Source organism: Chenopodium album, chromosome 6 (genome assembly GCF_948465745.1).
Source record: "Chenopodium album chromosome 6, dcCheAlbu1.1, whole genome shotgun sequence".
Classification (NCBI taxonomy): domain Eukaryota; kingdom Viridiplantae; phylum Streptophyta; class Magnoliopsida; order Caryophyllales; family Amaranthaceae; genus Chenopodium; species Chenopodium album.
Genome location: NC_137839.1, coordinates 48,571,711 through 48,594,513, shown reverse-complemented (window position 1 = coordinate 48,594,513; position 22,803 = coordinate 48,571,711). Strand labels below are relative to the sequence as shown.

General features: G+C 38.6%; 1 protein-coding gene across 1 annotated transcript; it reads left to right on the top strand.

Moving 5' to 3' along the window:
• The first annotated feature begins 8,729 nt into the window (after positions 1-8,729).
• On the top strand, positions 8,730-21,538 carry LOC145636930 (uncharacterized). The gene is made up of 2 exons (XM_081688462.1): positions 8,730-8,978; positions 20,876-21,538. The coding sequence occupies exons 1-2, from the start codon at positions 8,730-8,732 to the stop codon at positions 21,536-21,538; spliced, it is 912 nt and encodes a 303-aa protein (XP_081544588.1).
• The last annotated feature ends 1,265 nt before the right edge of the window (positions 21,539-22,803 follow it).

Genomic DNA, 22,803 nt, shown 5'->3' with positions numbered 1-22,803 from the left:
CCAAACTTGTCAAAATGAAATTTTGCCAATGCCGCTCAAAACCGAGGCCTAGCCTCCCAAAATTTTAATTAAAATAAACAAAATTAATTAAAATAAGTAAAACGGCAAAATAATTAACATCAAGCCTTACTACGGCTAGTCACCTCACCGCACCAAGCATACGCACACGCCAAAAAACGAACACACGACCCACGGCACACGACCGCGAGCTGCTGCCACGGCACAGCCGCGCGTGGCTGCTGCAGCCCGCGTGCTGCTGCCGTGCGTGGCTGCTGCCGCGTGTGTGGCCGCAAGCAAGGCGGCGCTGCCACCTTGGCAGCCACATATGGGCTGCTGTGCAGCCCAGCTCGCCAAGGTGGTGCATTGCCTCGTTTTGCGTGCCACGGCCTCGGGATTTGATCCCTTTTTCGCGAGACAAAAATAATTAATTCTAAATTAATTTTAGAACTAATTTAGAGAGCAAAATAAAATTTTAAACAAGTCTAACTTAATAAAATTTTCAAAGTGAAAATAACCAAAATAATTCCTAGAACCATTCTTAATTAAATTGGTTTAGCTTGGTGCAACATAAAATTGAGGCAATTTCTCACTTTCAATTTAATCAATTTAAATTAAACTTGAGAATTTGACAAAGTAAAGGGAAGTTGGAAAAATATGAACTTTAATGTTCAAATGAAAATTCCAACATCTAAATTTTGTGAATCCTTGAAAATTATATCTTCCAACATGAAGATAACCAAATTTCTATCACAAAAATCGAAACTTTATGTTTCCAATCAACTCAAAATGATTAAAACAACAAAGTTTAACACAAAATAACATGGAATTTAGTGGTTTTTAAAGTTTCAATCACTTATCACAAATAAAGATTGAATCTTTAACACTTAGGAAGCCTCAAAAATAAAACTTTCACACTAAAAAGCAATTAGTTTGCAATTATGTGAAAATAAATCAACCTTTAAGCATCAAATACTACCAAGTAAGTGTGCTTTAAGGGGACATAAAAATGCAGAAAATAATGCAAATAATCAACCATATAATCAACAATTTATGCCATTAATTTCAAGGTTAGAGAAGACTTAAAAATTTTCGTCAAAAACGAAAAACCCCTCGAAAAAGGCATTTCTGGTCAGAATTTGGCTAAAATCACAGTCCCCTTGGGGAAAAAAACCTTTCGAGAACACGTTTTCCACCCAAAATTCACTAGTCTTTGGCGAAAATCTGGGTTCTGGGCCAAACTCGACATTAAAAACGGGATTAAAATAAATAAAACCGAGCTACTAATCTAATTAGCAACTTAAACCAGAAAATTAAGCCAAAATAAACCTTAAAAAACATGATTATAAAAATAAACGAGCGGGGCTCCGATACCGCTGTTGGGGTTTGGTGAGTCCAACTCACCGCGGAAACAACCCCGACCCGAGGAACCACTCGCAATAATTAAAATCATAAAGCATAAATAAATAATCACAAAGAAAAGATAACGAATCTTACCCCCGAAGCGAGCTTCGCCCAAAAACCGGGGCTCTTACTTGAAAGCTACGAGCACGTCAAGCGCCGCGCCTCCGACGGTATCCACCCACAAAAAGGCGAACACAACTTTAAGGTCCGCTACCTTGGGATTAGCAAGGTCCGACCAAAACCCGAGTGTTATATGAGTTTAAGAGTTTTCCCAAAAATTATGGAATGCTCTTTTTAACTCCCACTCAAGCACATTACTCCAAATGTATTTATAGAGGAAAGTATGAGTGGGAATTTCTATCCCATCAATGTGGGATCATGAAATTCCACAAATTAATTTAAAGCTAAATTAAATTAAAATTGCAAACTAATAATAAATCTACAAGTGGCATTACCATGTGAGATGGGTTGGTGAGGACCACATGGAGAGTAGGGGACCATACTAGCTCCCCACTCAATACTCTCCTTGTGCCACATGTCCTCTCCCACTTGCTCCCATATTCCATGCTTCCCCTTAATCCACGGCCCTATGGCCCGAGCCAAGCCACGAGCCAAGCCCGAGCTCGGCCCGATCCCAGCCTGCACCCAGCTGCTGCTGTGGCGCGGTGCGGCTGCTGCTGTGGCGCGGCGCGGCTGCTGCTGCTCTAGCGTGCCTAGCCGCGGCAGCTAGCTGCTGCATGCACCACGTGCTGCGGCTGCTAGCTGCTGCTGGCCGTGGCTGCTAGCACGCACCAGCCAGCCATGCTAGGCTCGGCTTGGTGTTTGCTAGCCACCTTTTCTAGGACATTTTTGCCCCTAGCATTCGGATGCTCGGGGCACTCCGATGCTAGGGTTATTTTGGGAATATGGTCGATTTATTATTATTTTTGCGCGTCTCGTCTTTTATTATTTTGACTCGACTTCCGACGATCGGTTTCTACGCTCTAAGCTCGAATTACCGACGTCTAAATATTTAACACTTGGGCGACGAATTAATTTCTTCCGAATTAATTCGTCGAGTTGGTTCGTATATTTTGCTTGGGTGTGACCCGAAGGGTTCAGTCAAGATTAAGCTGTAATATTAATTATATTAATATTACTGATCGGAAGCGGCCTCCACCCAGGCATTCCGATCACTTGACCTTACTGAATATATTAGCTTTCTAATAATTCTAAACCCGCTATCAGAATAATACACTTGTTCGAAGGACACCATTCCTTTCACTCAGCAGCTTTCTATGCGCAATAAAATTTTCCAGTTTCGCGCAGCGTTATTTCGATCCTAGTTGTGAAAGATATTCCTCAAATTTCCTACGTGTAAAAATACTATGTTTTAACTCATTACGGATGGTATTTCCAATGAGATATTTTTTATGCATATGACAATAATGTTAATAAAAATTACGCACATGAAATACTTAGAAATTTTTGAGTCTCATCCACTCATTCTAAATCATTGCCGAAATAAATTTCAGGAATTAAAATAGAAATCCTCCCCAGTGGAGTCGCCAAAAACTGTAGGGAATATTTCAAGCATTATCCCTAGCTTGAACCCTACTATGATCATACACTAAAGTACGGTGGCGTCCAAAAGGAAAGAAGATAGAGCAAAAGAGTCGTCAACTAGTTTTAGGAACTTGTAAACCGTTCACAGGGTGAAGGTTACACCCCTTAACGATCCAAGAGATCGTCAACTCCAATAGGTCTTGAACCATGATTGGTAGTTCGGGGATGAAGGTACAAATCCAACCTAAAAGAGATTGAACCTACCCTAACAATAGGCCTCTACTTTATTCTGATCGTATTCATGTGCGCTTTCTGACTAACATACAATCAATAGGATTAACCCTAAACCTGTTTATCTATGTGGGTTGAATATTAATGCACAAAACAAACTATTATTGGCGATCGCTTGAATTATAATCAAATTAACCCTAAAAAAGATTATTAATTTTCTTATTAAGCGTGATTACAAGTACAAATTCCCTTTAAACATGCATAAAAGGCGTGATCAAGCAATAACAATAAAAATCAAGCAACATAATAATCATCATAAATTAATTATAATCATAAAATTATAATAACAACAACAACAACAATAATAATAATAATAATAATAATAATAATAATAATAATAATAATAATAATAATAATAATAATAATAATAATAATAATAATAATAATAATAATAATAATAATAATAATAATAATAATAATAATAATAATAATATATCATCAAACAACATAAATAATAATAATAATTATTATAAAAATAATAATCATGTTAAAGCATAACAATAGCAAGATCCTAGGCATGATACTAACAAGATTAATAACAAACCCTAGCATGTCACTAAGTAATAAAAATCAAAGCTTTAGCCCTAACATGATACTAACATGAATATTAGGAAAGAAAATAAGAAGCATCGCAGGATTCACAATTGTCATATTTGATATTAAAAATTATAGTTGTTACCCTAAACATGATACTAGGAATCAATAAAACATCCTAACATGATACTAGGAATCAAAATAACAATCTAAACATGATTTCTATATCAATAAATCAATTAAAGCACTTACTTGGATGTCTCGTACCTCTTTCTAATAACAAAATACACGCGTTTTTATTAACTTCAAGGAAATATAAAACAACAATTAAATTAAATAATTGAAATAGAGATTAGGTACCAAACCCTCAGAAATATCAAACCTTTCACGTCTAGGGCGAAGGCAACTTCGAATAATGCTAGGTGTATCTAGGTCTTGTGAATGCGGAATTTTTTATTTGAGAAAAGGCTAGTTTAGAAAAGAGAGAGAAGTTTATATCAAGAATTTCTTGATGAGAGTTGGTGAAAAATTGATGAATCAAAACAGATTTTTTAGAAGGCTATTTATATAGAAAATAAGCCAAAAAGATAGAAAATCGAAACAGAGTTCTGACGCGCAAAAACGAGGTTAGCGCCAGGAGGATAAAATCATGGCGTTTGGCACTGAATAAATTTCTGACGCGTTTTCTGAAATCTGATAGAAATTAATCGTACAGGAGAATAAAATTATATTTTCCTTAAAAACATTCTTTTTGTCTGATTAAAACTCTAAAAAGTCAACAAAAGTCAATTTATCAATGCTAATTGAATTAGGAATGAAAAGAACCTTCTAGAAGAATCTAGAAGACTAAAACCATTCCTAATTGCATTAGGAATGATAAATCCATATTAGGCTCTCCCCTAGATCATTGGGCCGCATATAAGGCTCAAACCGGGCCCAGTTTAGTAATTTGGCCATAACTTTCTCAATATTTATCGGAATTGGGCTTATAATATATCGTTGGAAAGCTCTTTTCAAGCCCTATCAAACTACGCTACTATTGGACCCATATCATGGACCAACCAAACTGGATTGGCTGTTTTCTTAAAATAGGTTTTTTTAAAATAGAGAGAAAAGAAAAGAAATTAAAACTATCTGCAACACTAGTCTTTCCACACTTTCACTTCATTCGATTACGATTTGACGTGAAAGGTACTCATCACCGGGTTCGATTTTGGGGAGACACAAATGGGTGTCTACACCCATCATTTTGTAATTCATTCATACACTTGTAATCTTCTCTCAAGCAATACAAAGCACTTTCAAAGCAATCTCTCTTCGTTCAATTACTTGCTTGCTCACTTAGCCATTTTCCAAGCTTTCTCACTTAACTTGTAGCATCGTACTTAGCATAGCTAAGGTACTTCGGGGATCCTTGACTAGAGTTGCGGGGGGTAATTCTACTAGGACGCGTGCAAAGGACTTAAGGAAAGAGTCAGCACGTGACAAGTGGTATCAGAGCAACGTCGATCGTAGGGGCGGTCTGTTGCGAGGTTAAGCAGGTGACGATACAAGGTTAGGTGCGAAGTGGACGATGGCACAACCAAAGGAAACATTTGGCTCAACCGTGGAGGAACCACAAACAAGCAAGAAGGTAAGTCGTATTTCATTGCTTGAGGAAAAGGTGGCTTCCTTGAAGTGCTCCATCGCTGATCACCACGACAGCCTTCGGCAGCTGGCTGACAGCGTTGGTGAACTCCTAGGAAGGGTGGACGACATCAAGGGAGATGTCGAGGGACTTGAAACAAGGGTCCAAGAGTTAGACTCTGATACGGCAGAGATGAAGGACGGGACGCAGCTCTTATTCAACCAAATGGTCGATGCTATTTGGTCAAAGATGGCTCAACTCAAGGACACCTTCATGAAGGATCTAGGCTCTATGAAGGAGAAAATCGAGTCCCTAAAAGCCGACGTTGTGTTGTGCAAGTTGGCATTGGTCTGGGGCGCCACGGTTCGAGAGGGACCTGAAATCAAGGTGCCTGAACCACCGAAGTACCAAGGAAAGTGGGATGTTAGGGAGTTAGATAACCTCCGGGATGTTAGGGAGTTAGATAACTTCCTGTGAAGCATCGAAAGGTACTTCGATGTGTTGCATCTAAGGGATGATGCAACAAAGATAACCACCGCTACAATGTATTTGGCTAAGGACGCCATTTTATGGTGGAGGAGGCAGGAATCCGACATCAAGAAGGGACTAGTCTCACTCAGTACCAAGGACGAGTTCAAGGCAAACTTGAAGAAGCAATTATATCCGGAGAACGCAAAGGAGATTGCCATGAAGAAGCTGTGAGGGCTGTAGCATACGAGATCCATCAAAGAGTATGTCAACTAGTATACTTTGCTCTTGCTGGAAGTAACGGAGATGCCGGAGAAAACCCAACTTCTTTACTTCATGGACGGGCTAAGAGGTGGGTAGAACAAGAGTTGAAACGTCGTAACGTTCAAACTCTTGCGGATGCTATTGATGTGGTCGAGTCTTTGTTCGAGTACAAACAAGATTCCAAGAGGAACAAGGGCAGAAAGTCAAGTAGCGGTGGCAAGGGGAAAGGTGGGGGAGCAAAACCCACCGACGCAGCCACAGTGGGGGCAAGCCATCCGAGAAGAAAGACAAAGGAAGGGAGAAAGATAAGTCTACGGATGGCAAAGCAAAAAAGGGCCGCTTATTGTGCGGAGGGCCGCACTGGGCTAGGGAGTTCCCACAGCAACAGAAGCTCAATGCTTTGATCGCTAGTTCGTCCGGGTAATCATCAGGGGACGAGGCGCATATAGGGAGTATGCGTTTGTGCTGCATGAAGGCTAAAAAGGTCACACCGAGTGAGAGTCTAGCCAAGTTAAGTGTGCTGCCCTGAACGAAACCATTTCTTATGTTTGTAGAGACTAAGGTGAATAGACAGGTCTCCAAGGCACTTATTGATACGGGTGCAACAAACAATTTTATTGCTGTTCAAGAAGATACAAGGATGGAGATCAGGTTTGTTAAGAAGGTCGGGTCCTTGAAGAGGGTGAATTCGAAGCCAATCCCAATCCGCGGTGTAGCAAGCAAGGTACCTCTTCGTTCTGGTGAATGAGAGGGTACCATCGATCTTACCGTGATAGACATGGAATATTATCCCCTAATGTTGGGACTTCAATTCTTTGACACGGTAAGACCGTTTGCATTCGAAAGGGATGAAACGACGACTATTGCAAAAGACCAAGGGGCTTGGACCATCCCGATTACTCGAGAAGAAGTGGAAGCCAAGAAGATCTCTGCCATGCAGCTGAAGAAAGGGGTCAATAAGGGGCAATAGACGTTCTTGGCGACACTAGTAGAAGAGGAGCCTCATATGGGTGAGGTTCCAGCTGAAGTGTCCGGAGTACTTGACGAGTTCAAGGATGTCATGCCTCTGGAGCTACCTAAGAGACTTCCTCCTAGGAGGAAAGTCGACCACCATATTGAGATGGAGCCTGGGGCAAGGCCTCCAGCCATGGCACCATACCAGATGGCCCCACCAGAGCTAGAAGAGTTAAGGAAGCAACTTGGTGAGCTGCTGGAGTCAAGATTCATCAGGCCATCTAAGGCGCCCTATGGAGCACCTATGCTATTTCAACGCAAGTATGATGGGAGCTTGCGAATGTGCATCGACTATCGGGCGTTGAATAAGATCACAGTGAAGAACAAGTATCCTATCCTGTTAGTCGCCGATCTCTTCGATCGTTTGGGCAAAGCCAGCTACTTCTCTAAACTCAATCTCAGGTCGGGGTATTTGCAAGTGCGCATCGCCGAAGGCGACGAGCCTAAAACGACGTGCGTCACTCGCTATGGGTCGTTTGATTTCTTGGTGATGCCATTCGGCCTCACCAACGCCCTGGCTACTTTTTGTAATTTAATGAACAAGATTTTCCAACCATTTCTTGACAAGTTTGTCGTCGTCTATCTCGACGATATCATCCTGTATAGCGACGACCTAACAAGTCATTTGGAGCATTTGAGACAGGTGTTTCAGGTGTTACGAGAGAACGAGTTGTATGTCAAAAAGGAGAAGTGCTCGTTTGCTCAAGAGGAGGTGTCCTTCTTGGGGCACCGCATCCGGGCTGGAAAGATTATGATGGAGCATGACAAGGTGCGCTCCATCATCGAATGGGAGGAGCACAAGAATGTATCGGAGCTACGCTCAATCCTTGGGTTAGCAAATTATTATCGGCGATTCATCAAGAGTTATTTAGCTCGGGCAGTACCATTGACAAACTTGTTGAAGAAGAAAGTGCAATGGTGTTGGAGTGAAAGGTGTCAAAAGGCCTTTGATGATTTGAAGGGAGCAGTCACCAATGAGCCCGTATTAGTACTGCCCGACTATAACAAGCTGTTCGAGCTTCATACGAATGCGTCCGACTTTGCCATTGGAGGTGTGCTAGTGCAAGAGGGGCATCCCATTTCCTACGAATCTTGCAAGCTCAATGATACCGAGAAGAGGTATCTTGTGCATGAAAAGGAGATGGCAGCTATCATATATTACTTGCGTATTTGGAGGCACTATTTGCTTAGGAGTCGGTTCATCATTTATACCGACAATGTTGCAACCAGCTACTTTCAAAACCAGAAGAAAATTAGTCCCAAGCAAGCTCGTTGGAAAAATTTCTTGGCTGACTATAACTATGTCATGGAGTACAAACAAGGCAAAGTCAATTTCTTCGCCGATGCTCTCAGCCGAAAGGCCATGCTTGCTACTATCAGCAGCATCGCAAGCTCCATTCTTGATCGGATCAAGGATGGCCTCCCTCATGACCCCATGGCCAGAGGATTGATGGAGTTGGCCAAGGAGGGGAAGACTTGAAAATTTTGGGTCGAGGACGGGGTCCTCTACACCACCGGACATCGAATTTTTGTGCCTAAGTGGGACAACCTTAGGCGCGACATTCTCAAAGAGTGTCATGATTCAATGTGGGCTGGACACCCAGGTATTCAACGTACTTTTGCACTCTTGGAAGATACTTACTATTGGCCTCACATGCGGGATGATGTGGAGGCCAACGTGAAGACTTGTCTTGTGTGCCAACAAGACAAGATTGAGCAACGGGTGCCGGCGGGATTACTTGAGCCATTACCTATTCCAGAGCATCCTTGGGAGAGCGTCTCTATGGATTTCATCTCAGCTCTGCCCAAGTCTACGGGTTGTGGCTCTATTATGGTGATAGTAGACCGCTTCTCAAAATATGGGACGTTCATACCGGCACCGAAAGATTTCACAGCCGAGCAAGCCGCCAAGCTCTTCTTCAAGCATGTTTTTAAGTATTGGGGCTTGCCAAAGAGTATTATCAGTCACGAAGACCCAAAGTTCACGGCGAATTTTTGGACGGCGCTCTTTAAACTCCTTGGGTCAGGGTTGCACTTCTCTACAAGCTTTCACCCCCAAATCGATGGGAAAACAGAGAGGGTGAATGCCTTGTGTAGACACCCATTTGTGACTCCCCAAAACCAAACCCAGTGATGAGTACCTTTCGCGTCGAATCATAATCGAATGAAGTGAAAGTGTGGAAAGTCTAGTGTTGCGGATAGTTTTAATTTCTTTTCTCTTCTCCCTGTTTTTGAAAACTTATTTTAAGAAAAAAGCCAATCCAGTTTGGTTGGTCCATGATATGGGTCCAATAGTAGTGTAGTTGGATGGGGCTTGACAAGAGCTTTCCAACGATATATTATAAGCCCAATTCCGATGAATATTGAGGACCAATTCTCATCAACATTCATCTACAACCAGTTTTGAATTCTCCTTCATTCTCTTTAAGCATTCGCTAATTCTCATCAAGATTTCCTTAATCATTTATCTCTCTTTCTTTTTTTCTAAACTAATCTTTTGCATACAAAATTTCGCATTCATTAGATCTAGAAACACCTAGCCATATTCGAAGTTCCCTTCGCCCTAGACGTGAAAGGTTTAATTTCTGAGGATTTGGTCCCAAATCTCTATTTCAATTATTTAATTTAATTGTTTGATTATTATTTTCCTTGAAGTTACTAACGTGTGTATTTTGTTATTAGAAAAAGGTACGAGACATCAAAGTAAGTGCTTTAAAGGTTTTAATTGATGTTATGATGTAGAAATCATGTTTAAATTGTTATTATGATATTCCTAGTATCATGTCTAGGGTAATTTTAATATTAAATATGATTGTTATGATGCTTTTTATTCTCTTCCTATTGTTAGTATCATGTTAGGGTTAAAGATTTAATTTTTATTGCTTAGTGACATGCTAGGGTTTGTTATTAATCTTGTTAGTATCATGCCTAGGATCTTGCTATTATTATGCTTTAATATTAACATGAACATGATATGATTATAATTGTTATAATTTAGGATGATTATGATCATTTATTATTATTATTATTATTATTATTATTATTATTATTTTGATGATTATTTTATTTATGATAATTATTTCAATTATTATTAATATGATGATTGTTTAATTTTATGATTATTATCATATTTATTATTATGATTATTATGTTGCTTGATATTATTTATATTTATTGCTTGATCACGCCTTTTATGCATGTTTAAAGGGAATTGGTACTTGTAATCACGCTTAATAAGATAATTAATAATCTTGTTAGGGTTAATTTGATTATAATTCAAGTGATCGCCAATAATAGTTTATGTGTGCATTAAATTCAACCAACATAGATAAACAGGTTTAGGGTTAATCCTATCGATTGCATGTTAATTAAAAAGCGCACATGAATACGATCAGAATAAAGTAGAGGCCTATTATTAGGGCAGGTTCAATTTCTTTTAGGCTGGATTTGTACCTTCATCCCCGAACCCTTGTTTGGTTCTAGACCTTATGGAATTGACGATCTCTTAGATCGTTAAGGGGTGTAACCGTCACCTCGTGAACGGTTTACAAGTTCCTAAAACTTGTTGGCGACTCTTTTGCTCTATCTTCTTCCCTTTTGGATGCCACCGTACTTTAGTTTATGATCACAATGGGGTTCAAACTAGGGGTTAACGCTTGAAATTTATTCCCCACAGTTTTTGGCGACTCCACTGGGGAGGATTTCTATTTTAATTCCTGAATTTGTTTCGGCAATGATTTAGAATGAGTGGATGAGACTCGAAACGTTCTAAGTATTTCATGTGCGTAATTTTTATTAACATTATTGTCATATGAATAAAAAAGATCTCATTGGAAAGACCATCCGTAATGAGTTAAAAACATAGGATTTTACACGTAGGAAATTTGAGAAATATCTTTCACAACTAGGACCGAAATAGCACCGCGCGAAACTGGAAAATTTTATCGAGCACAGAAAGCTGCTGAGGCATGTGGGAAGTAGCGCCAGGGGCCAGAGCTTAGCGCCAGACTTTTAGCCGTAGCGCCAGATGCCACCATTGGCGCCAGGCGCTACAGTTAAAAAACTGGTGCCAGTCTCTGATTGCTGGCGCCAACCTCCCCCAATACCGAGCCAGAAATATGCGTTCTAATTTCGACCGGTTTTTCATATTGTTTGCTCGATCCTACTTCCCGATTGAATTTTTCTCACTTTTCTGAAACCCATATGTGTTCTACATATGTACATAACCCTCTTGGAATTCATACTCCATCTACCCGATTGAACGCTCCGTGCAACAAAGGGTACATCCGAGATTGTTGAATTCACCAAACCATGGAAGCGAGTTTTTTCTAAACTCGCGGTGTCCCATCCACTCGCGCCAACCCTTCACGGTTAGGCTTCCGCATGGTGCATCCGGAAAATTAACCATGGACCCTCTATTGACTAAACCATATCCCGAACTTTAGAGAACTAGAGCCATGGTTAGGTTGCAAACTCATTGCATCATATTGTGCCTACTTGACTAATTGTGCATTATTTGTTGCGCATATATTCTATGTTTCTCTTAACCGTTTGTTTGACTTGTGTTAAGACGGAATAAACTGATTAATGACTAAAGGATTTTGTTTAATTAATTAATTAATTAATTTGAGCTAATAAATAAACATAAAATCGAGTCATAGTTCCTTTAAGTCGACCCGGATTTTTATTCCCGTATACTGCACAAGCATCAACTTGTTTTGGTCATAGCCGAAGTTCTATGAAGAACTACGGGTCGTACAACCTATGGATCTGTAGCCCCGAGTTTTATCTTTAATTTGGCGTTGGTTTCGTCCCAATCAGAGTCACAGAAAAAAAGTTATGACTAATATACCACAGCCTGTCTAGTTTAATGCATATACGTGAACTCTTAACTTGAGTCTAGCCACATAGTCTTTGCTTGAGTCTAGTCATATAGTCTAGCCACATGGTCATGACACGAGTCTTAACATATCACCTACACTCACTAGTCTTAGCACACACTTTGAGTACACTTATCACTATGGCCATGTATTAGGTTCATGCATAAGTCGGTGTTTCCGTCATTTAATTTGGGGGGTATATTCTATTCCTAATTCTTCATATCCCTCCACCTCCATCATCTTTTTCTTTTTTCACTTTCTATTCCATCTTTCTTCACTCCCTCCATCCATTGCATGTTGAATAAAGTTTGAGTCAAATAATTAACAATGAATATCCCCAAATTCCTTTTCCACAGTACTTGGTCGAGGAGAGAAGGGCGATTAATCAAGGACAACACCTTTGTTCAGGTCTTGCTTTTTGATAAGCCAATTCGTCAAAAGAGGAAGGCTAAAAAGATAATGGCAACTCAAGAGGAAGTTAATGAACTTAGGAGTCAATTGACTAACGTGACTGAGACATTGAAGCTACTCACACTCAAGATCGATGATCCTGTGAAGCAACAACAGATGGACCTCATGCAAGAGAGTCTAAGCAAGCTGTCTAGCGACTATAAATTTCAGGGCATGAGTTCACAAGGGGTCTCGCTGGACAAGGAACTTCTTTCGCATAAGTTCAACGCCACTGACATCCCTAAATTCAAGGCAACAGATAACCCTTATTTCCATCTAAGAGCTTTTAAAACCATTATGAACATTAAGGGTATCGATAAGAAGGTTTTCCCCTCTCTGTTCCCACTATCTCTTGAAACCGTTTGCCAACAATGGTTCTTCTCCCTTGAAAAGGAGAAAACCTCTACCTGGGAATCGATAGTGAACGCTTTCGTTGATAGTAAAAGTGCAATATCCAAGTTTAAACCGACCATAGACAACTTGAGATGCTAAGACAAAAAGAGAATGAAGGCTTTACTTCTTTCTTTAATAAATGGAGGGAAACTTCCGCCAAGATGATTGAGGTCCCAACCGAAAAGGAGTCTGTGAGGATGTTTATCAAGAATCTCCAAGAAAAGTATTCAAAGCACTTACAATATCAACACAACTTGAATACTTTCAAGGCCGTTTATGACATCGGAATTGAAATCGAAGACGACCTCGCAAAGCAAAAAGCTACTAACAATAGTAACCATGGTGGCTAGAAAGGAAAGAAGAACGACAATCCTTCTTCTTCCGAAAACGCCCACTCTAGTAATAATGTTAGTACCTTTGACCATAATGGTGTCTTAGCCATGGACAATCAAGGATCTAAAAGGAAACCCAGGCGAGAGTTCACACCCATTGGAATGACCTACGATGCTGCTTTCGATCGTCTCTATGATCGAGGATTAATCAAACCTATTGGCCCTACCGAGGATCCAACACCAGAAAATCGATCTTCGAGATGGAATCCAAAATCCTATTGCAAGTACCATCGAGGGCGCGGTCATACTACTGATGAATGCTACAGGTTTCAAAACCTCATTCAAGATCTCATAGAGGCAAATAAGATCCCATTGCCTCTAGCTAGCGAGAAGACTGGATGATGTCGGAGCAAACAACACAAGACAGAGGCGAGCTTCAACGACAAGATTTCATGACCTCTTTTTCTATTTCTTTTTTATTTTTTCCTTTCCCCAATAAGTCTAGCATAGGCACCTTTTCTTTTCCTTTAGATTAATTTTGTAGTTTTTTTTCCTTTTTCCCTTTTTAATAAAATGAGCATTTATTTCCTTATATAGGATCATTTCATTATATTGCATTAAAAAAAACAAAAAAAAAATTTAAATAAATAAATAAAAATCCATGTCGAATTCAGCACAAGGTATACCAATGATTTGAGGCACCCCTTGTAGCCACATCATATCTCCTTTCACCTTTCAAATTTACAATCTTTTCTTCATAAACCACTTTGAGCCTCGTCTAACGATAGACCCTTCTTTTTTCAACCTACATCTACCTAACCTTGGGATGGGATGGTGTGCAACTTATGCAATTCTAAAAAAGACTTAAGTGATTCAAAAAATTAAAATAGAAAAAATAAGCAAAAAAAATAAATAAAAGTGTACAAAAGGGCAAGTGTTCCAATGTCTTTGATATGAAAATATCTTCGATAAGAACACGTCTCAGATTGCGTCTCTTATCGAGTGCTCGGTACCGTGCCTGAGAAACATGAATGCCAAGTGAGTGATAGACCGCATGATCGGGATTGCCCACACTTATGAAAATAAAACAAATAAAGCAAAAAAAAAGAGAGCTAAAAAAGAGTAGAAACTCAAGCATAAATATAAAGATTCAAAAGCAAGGTTGCACACCTTGGAGGCTTATCTAGGTTCTTGAGCCTTTATCCCCTTCTTCTATAACCTTTAGCCTAACCACGTTACAACCCTTAAAAGACCTTTTTGAGGTATACACACTTGTGCGAGGTTCGGCTAGAGCTATGTTCGGCCTGATTCCTAACGGATACGTAGGCAACCTCACGTCGAGGTGCGGCCGTAATAACATGCATTCATATTCACATTCACACACCATGATCATATCAAGGGATCTCCTATGCTCATCCCTATTTACTTAGAGCTAGACTTGGGGGCTTGATCCCTACATCATTAGCTTACCTAGCCTAAGAGTCACCACCATTTGACTCTTTTAACAAATAACATCTTTCCACACACTTAGCTCTTGTGGCTTAGCTTTAGTATCACTATCACACATTGCACAGATACATGACCAAATATACTTCCCTTAGGAATCCTTTGTCCTGAAATCTTAACATAACGATGAAACATGCCTTGTCACATCACTCATCAATCATAATTGTCATTGAATCACGAAGTATGAAGTACTTAGCCTCCGTGCCTAAGTTACCCAAATACTTTCATCACTGAGTCAACCATTGGGATAGCCTAGGATGGGTTAATCCTTGCACCTTGAGAGATAATATCAAACAACATTTTACTAAGCTCATTCAACATGCATTCGAAAACTTCGATTCTTTTTCACGTCTTTCTTTTTCGGGAGAAAGTCGGTACCCTCCACAAAAATGACGGAAAATTTTTGCGTTTTTGCATTTTCGAGTCGCACGATCACATTACAATGCACACACGGGTCACAAGTCACAGGTGTCATTTTACTTTGAGTCGAGTCAACCTCAAGTCAGTCAATCATAGCGAGTCAAGTTTATACATTGAGTTGTGTCAAGTCAATAAGTTGAGTTAATCTACATTAAGCCTTAGGTCAACCCTAAGATGGTTAAAGATAATTGGCAAAGTTCTATAGTCAAAATAAATACAGGTGCAGCAGAATAGGGAAGACCCTACTCCAATTTCTGGCACCAGAGATATCTCAGCAACGACAGAGCTCGAAGCCTCTCAGAAAGGTGATTTCGACCTCATGCAGCAATTTCGGGTTCCTTGGTACGCCAGTTAGCCCCTATAAGCAATTTGACATTATTAGTAGTCGGCTCGATTACAATCGTAGTAAGTGATTGACCTGACAAAAAAATCGTCTCACTTAGCTTAAGCGCCTAAAACACTGGCTCATTACAATCGGTTCAAAAGCAAGCACTTAAACGACAATATTTCCAAAAATGGATTGTCGCGCATTCTTATTAAACGACAAAGTTTTCCAAAAATTATATTGTCATCCGCAACTAACAATATTTACAAAAAAGGATTGTCGTGCATCTTCTTCAACGACAATTTTTCCAAGATTGGATTGTCAAAACACTGGCTCATTACAATCGGTTCAAAAGCAAGCACTTAAACGACAATATTTCCAAAAATGGATTGTCGCGCATTCTTATTAAACGACAAAGTTTTCCAAAAATTGGATTGTCATCCCCAACTGACAATATTTCCAAAAATGGATTGTCGTGCATCTTCTTCAACGACAATTTTTCCAAGATTGGATTGTCATCTTTGGCAAAGTTTCCAAGCGTGGATTGTCGTGCTCCTTCTTTGTTTGGCAAGTTTTTCCAAGTTCGGATTGTCATACATTCATAGATCGCTGGCAAGTTTTCCGAGATTAGATTGTCAAACACCCAGTTCCCTATGGCAAAATTTCCCAAAGGATTGTCGTAGGTCTCTACTCATCATAAATTTCGGCAAATGTTCCTCAACGTGGATTGTCTTCAGCAAGTGGCAAATTTTCCCGAAATGGATTGTCGGTCGACTCTTTCTTGCAAATGTTCCAAGACGCGGATTGTCAATAGTGGCAATATTTTCCCAAAAGGATTGTCGCATAGCATTGGCAAATTTCCAAGGTGGATTGCTTTCAAGAGTTATATTCCAAGATGTGGATTGTCGATCGTAGCAAGGTTCTTATCAAAGATTGTTACGAAGCATTGGCAACTTTCCCTAAATCGGATTGTCATACGTCATACAAGGGTTGTGTTGGCAACTATTCCCAAATAAAAGAGGATTGCTGACATACTGGTTCACAAGCAGCAAAACGCCGACGTACTGGCATAGCAGCATTAAGGATTAAAAAGCAGTGATCTTTTCGAAGACTATCACAGCGAAAATTGGAGTCATATAAAAAAGAAGCTCTTTGTTCAGAGACGCGTTAACATATCAAAAAGAAGCTCTTTATTCAGAGACGAGTGAACATCGAAACAGCAAGGTGGCGTTCCCTAGATTGTGGAGAGTTGTAACAAACAACTGAGGATTGTTTCAAGAGAAATAATCTTTGATGGTATTCCCTTGGACGTGGAATACTATCATAGCGGAAGAGGATCGTTTCAGGCGAAGCAGTCTTCTATATTAGAAGCAGTTACGGGCGTAGCAGTTTTAAAGCGGGATGGCATTCTCTATCTTGCAGGAGGTCATCAAAACAACAGTGATGCAGCAGCAAATCGGTTACTTTCATAGACGTGTGCTCGACGGTGCAAGATACGCGTTTCTTAAGTCTTTTATCTGTTTAACTAATGCTAGTTTGCAGGTATCGGCGTTACAAGAATGATTTAGGATCGCAGAACGTTCTGAATCATTCTCCGTCCCTATCGATACTTTGACTTTTGTTTTCGAAACTTGCGTTTCTCCAAACTCAGTCAAAGTGAGGGCTTCTGTAGACACCCATTTGTGTCTCCCCAAAACCAAACCCAGTGATGAGTACCTTTCGCGTCGAATCATAATCGAATGATGTGAAAGTGTGGAAAGTCTAGTGTTGCATATAGTTTTAATTTCTTTTCTCTTCTGCCTGTTTTTGAAAACTTATTTTTAAGAAAACAGCCAATCCAGTTTGGTTGGTCCATTATATGGGTCCAATAGTAGTTTAGTTGGATGGAGCTTGACAAGAGCTTTCCAACGATATATTATAAGCCCAATTCCGATGAATATTGAGGAAGTTATGGCCAATTTACTAACTGGGCCCGATTTGAGCCTTATATGCGGCCCAATTATCTAGGGGAGGGCCTAATGTGATTTATCATTCCTAATGCAATTAGGAATGGTTTTAGTCTTCTAGATTCTTCTAGAAGGTTCTTTTCATTCCTAATTCAATTAGCATTGATAAATTGACTTTTGTTGATTTTTCAGAGTTTTAATTCAAATCAAAGAGCATTTTTGAGGAAAATATACGATTTCATCCTCCTGTACGGCAAACTTATCTGATTTTCGAAAACGCGTTAAAAACAGGCTTGGCGCCTGACTCCAGGCATTGGCGCCTGGGCTAGTGTTGGTGCCTGGCGCTAGTTAGCTAGGGTTGACGCCAGCTCTGTTTTTCGTGCGCCAATACTCTGTTTTGTTTATTTTATCTTTTTGGATGATTTTCTCTATAAATAACGTATTAAAAACTCCGTTTTCACCTACAACCAATTCTCATCAACATTCATCTACAACCAGTTTTGAATTCTCTTTCATTCTCTTTAATCATTCGCTAATTCTCATCAAGATTTCCTTAATCATTCATCTCTCTTTCTTTTTTACTAAACTATTCTTTTGCATACAAAATTCCGCATTCATTAGATCTAGAAACACCTAGCCATATTCGAAGTTGCCTTCGCCCTAGACGTGAAAGGTTTAATTTCTAAGGGTTTGGTCCCAAATCTCTCTTTCAATTATTTAATTTAATTGTTTGATTATTATTTTCCTTGAAGTTACTAACGTGTGTATTTTGTTATTAGAAAAAGGTACGAGGCTTCAAAGTAAGTGCTTTAATGGTTTTAATTGATGTTATGATGTAGAAATCATGTTTAAATTGTTATTATGATATTCCTAGTATCATGTCTAGGGTATTTTAATATTAAATATGATTGTTACGATGATTTCTATTCTCTTTCTATTGTTAGTATCATGTTAGGGTTAAAGATTTAATTTTTATTGCTTAGTGACATGCTAGGGTTTGTTATTAATCTTGTAATTAGTATCATGCCTAGGATCTTGCTATTATTATGCTTTAATATTAACATGAACATGATTATGATTATAATTGATATAATTTATGATGATTATGATCATTATTATTATTATTATTATTATTATTATTATTATTATTATTATTATTATTATTATTATTATTATTATTATTATTATTATTATTATTATTATTATTATTATTATTATTATTATTATTATTATTATTATTATTTTGATGATTATTTTATTTATGATAATTATTTAAATTATTATTAATTTGATCATTATTTTTTTTTATGATTATTATCATATTTATTATTATGATTATTATCATATTTATTATTATGATTATTATGTTGCTTGATATTATTTATTATGATTAACCCTAAACCTGTTTAATCTATGTTGGTTGAATATTATGCACAAATAAACTATTATTGGCGATCACTTGAATTTATAATCATATTAACCCTAAAAAAAATTATTAATTATCTTATTAAGCGTGATTACAAGTACCAATTCCCTTTAAACATTCATAAAAGGTATGATCAAGCAATAAAGAATAAACAATATATCAAGCAACATAATAATAAATAAATATCATGAAGAATAATAATAATCATATCATAATAATAATCATAATCATCATAAATAAAATAATCATCATCAAAATAATAATAAATTATAACAATTATAATCATAATCATGTTCATGTTAATATTAAAGCATAATAAAAATAGCAAGATCCTAGGCATGATACTAACAAGATTAATAACGAACCCTAGCATGTCACTAAGCATTAAAAATCAAATCTTTAACCCTAACATGATACTAGCAATCATAAATATTAGGAAGAGCATAGGAAGCATCACAACAATCATATTTAATATTAAAATTACCCTAGACATGATGCTAGGAATATCATAACAACAATATAAACATGATTTCTACATCATAATATCAATTAAAACCATTAAAGCACTTACTTTGATGCCTCGTACCTCTTTCTAATAACAAAATACACACGTTAGTAACTTCAAGGAAAATAATGATCAAAACAATCAAATTAAATAATTGAAATAGAGATTTGGGACCAAACCCTCAGAAATTAAACCTTTCACGTCTAGGGCGAAGGCAACTTCGAATATGGCTAGGTGTATCTAGATCTTGCAAATGCGGAATTTTGTATGAAAAAGTAAGAAAGAAAGAATTGAATTAAAGAATGCTAAAGAATTAATGTTTGTTGATGAAAACTAATTAAAACTAATTGTTGATGAGAATTCGTTAATGAAAACGGAGTTTTTGATACGATATTTATAGAGAAAATCAGCCAAAAAATATAATTTAACAAAACAGAGTCTGACGCACGCAAAACAACGTTGGCGCCAACCCTGCCTAGCTGGCGCCAACCACCAATGGCTAGCGCCTGGCGCCAAGCCTGGTTCCAGGCGCCAAGGCCTGGGGTTGGACGCCAAACTGGATTTCAACGCGTTTTCGAAAATCTGATAAATTTACCGTACTGGAAGATAAAATAATATAATTTCTTCGAAAATGCTATTTGATCTGGATTAAAACTCTGAAAAGTCAACAAAGTCAACTTATCAATGCTAATTGAATTAGGAATGAAAATAACCTTCTAGAAGATTCTAGAAGACTAAAACCATTCCTAATTGCATTAGGAATGATAAATCATATTAGGCCCTCCCCTAGATCATTGGGCCGTACATAAAGCTCAAACCGGGCCCAGTTTAGTAAATTGGCCATAATTTCCTCAATATTCATCGGAATTGGGCTTATAATATATCGTTGGAAAGGTCTTTGCAAGACCCATCCAACTACACTACTATTGGACCCATATCATGGACCAACCAAACTGGATTGGATGTTTTCTTAAAATAAAGTTTTCAAAAACAGAAAGAAGAGAAAAGAAATAAAAACTTTCCGCAACACTAGACTTTTCCACACTTTCGTTTCATTCGATTATGATTCGACGTGAAAGGTACTCATCACTGGGTTTGGTTTTGGGGAGACACAAATGGGTGTCTACATCTATCGATTGCATGTTAATTAAAAAGCGCACATGAATACGATCAGAATAAAGTAGAAGCCTATTATTAGGGCAGGTTCAATCTCTTTTAGGTTGGATTTTTACCTTTATCCCCGACCCTTGTTTGGTTTTAGACCTTATGGAGTTGACGATCTCTTGGATCGTTAAGGGGTGTAATCTTCACCTCGTGAACGGTTTACAAGTTCCTAAAACTTGTTGGCGACTCTTTTGCTCTATCTTCTTCCCTTTTGGACGTCACCGTACTTTAGTGTATGATCACAGTGTGGTTCATGCTAGGGGTTAACGCTTGAAATTTATTCCCCACACCTTGTTGGAGCTATATCTCAGGCATTTTGTTAGTGCCAATCAGCGAGATTGGGCCAAGTTGTTGGACGTTGCCCAATTCTCTTTGAATTTGCAGCCTTCCGAGGCAACTGGAAGAAGTCCCTTAGAGATAGTCATGGGCCAAAAACCCTTGACTCCTCAAGGAGTTACATTAGGTTACAAGGGAAGTAGCCCCGCTGCATACAAACTTGCTAAAGGGTGGCACGAGCAGCTCGATATTTCAAGGGCCTACTTGAGCAAGGAGGAAAAGAAGATGAAGAAATGGGAAGACAAGCATAGAAGACCCCTTGAATTTCAAGTCGGTGACTTGGTCATGGTGAAATTGCTACCTCAACAGTTCAAAGTCTTCCGCAAGGTGCACAAGGGGCTCGTGCGGAAGTATGAAGGGCCTTTTCCGGTCATAAGGAAGGTCGGGAAGGTTAGCTTTAAGCTTGAGTTACCGCCCAAGCTCAAGATACACCCGGTGTTTCATGTTAGCTTATTCAAGCCCTATCATGGTGACAACGAAGATCCAACAAGGGGCGAGTCACAACGAGAGCCCTCGACGGTCGTGACTTCTTTTGATCGGGACATCAAGGTGATCGAGGCGAAAAGAGTCATACGAAGAAGGGGCATGCCAAGCTACAACGAGTATCTTGTTCGTTGGAAGGGTCTTTTAGATAGTGAAGAATCATGGGAACGGGAGGAAGACTTGTGGCAATTCCGGGACAAGATCTCCGAGTTTGAGGGATGGCCTTGACGGGGTTGTCAAGACTTGGGTGGGGGAGCATGTCACGACTCATGTCCCACACCCTTGATACCGTCAATGCGGTCGTATGGGCGGTAGCAGCAACTTGGGCCAAGGGAAATGCCCATGAGTGCTGGTAAGCACCTTCCCCCTAAAGAGCTTTATTTAGCACCCTTGGTGAAATACTAGTGAACACCGCATTGACAGTAACACAATAATGGGTCATTTGGGAGACCAAATGAAACCCAAATGAGCCTAAACTTGGTAGTCCACCGTTTTTGGACCCAAGGAACACAATGGCGCAGCCAGATTTTCAAGGAGAGGTCCAGAACATTCCAGAATGTGCTAGGAGCCTTGGGATGCGTCCGGAAGCTTCTAGAAGTTTCTAGGTTGCTCTTGTACATACTTGTAACTCTAGAGTAGTGTAGAATACTACGGAAAGATGTACATATGAGTTGTAACTAGGAATTGTGTAGAAAGGTCTAAGAGAAGTAAGCTTCTAGGACCCTCCATTTGAGGAGGTTAGAAGGTTCTAGAGAAGAACTCTCTAGTCACTTTGGAGGCCTATAAATAGGACCTTCCCCATCATTTTGTAATTCATTCAGACACTTGTCATCTTGACTCAAACAATACAAAGCACTTTCAAAGCAATCTCTCTTTGTTCACTTACTTACTTTCTCACTTAGCCATTTCCCAAACTTTCTCACTTTACTTGTAGCATCGTACTTAGCATAGTTAAGGTACTTCGGGGATCCTTAAATAGAGTTGTGGGGGTAATTCTAGTAGGACGCGTACAAAGGACTTAGGGAAAGAGTCAGCACGTGACATGCTGATGAGTGACATTTATGTCACTCTTAGGGAGTAATTTTAGAGTCATTTTCGTGTTTATTTTATCTTATTTTTCCCTTTCTTTCTCTTGTTTTCTCTTTAATAAAGTTTCTTGTTTATTTGGTAATTTTGGAGCGTTTTAGTTTATTTTCTTTATTTTATTAGCTTTAGTTTATTTTCGTATTTTATTTTACGTTATTTGCCTGTATAGTTTTTGTCTTTATTAGTTTTAGTTTTATTTCTCTTATTTCTATTTTACTTTTATTTATTTTAATTAGTTTGGAGTGTTTTTCACATTTTATTTGTTTGTGTTTTATTTAATTTTTTTAGTTTTAGTTTTAATTCTCTCATTTCCTATTTTAGTTTATTTAGTTTTATTTTATTTATTTCATTCCTTTTTGTCTTGATTTCTCCTCGGTTTTGTGTGTAGGGGTTCGGGATTTATGTCA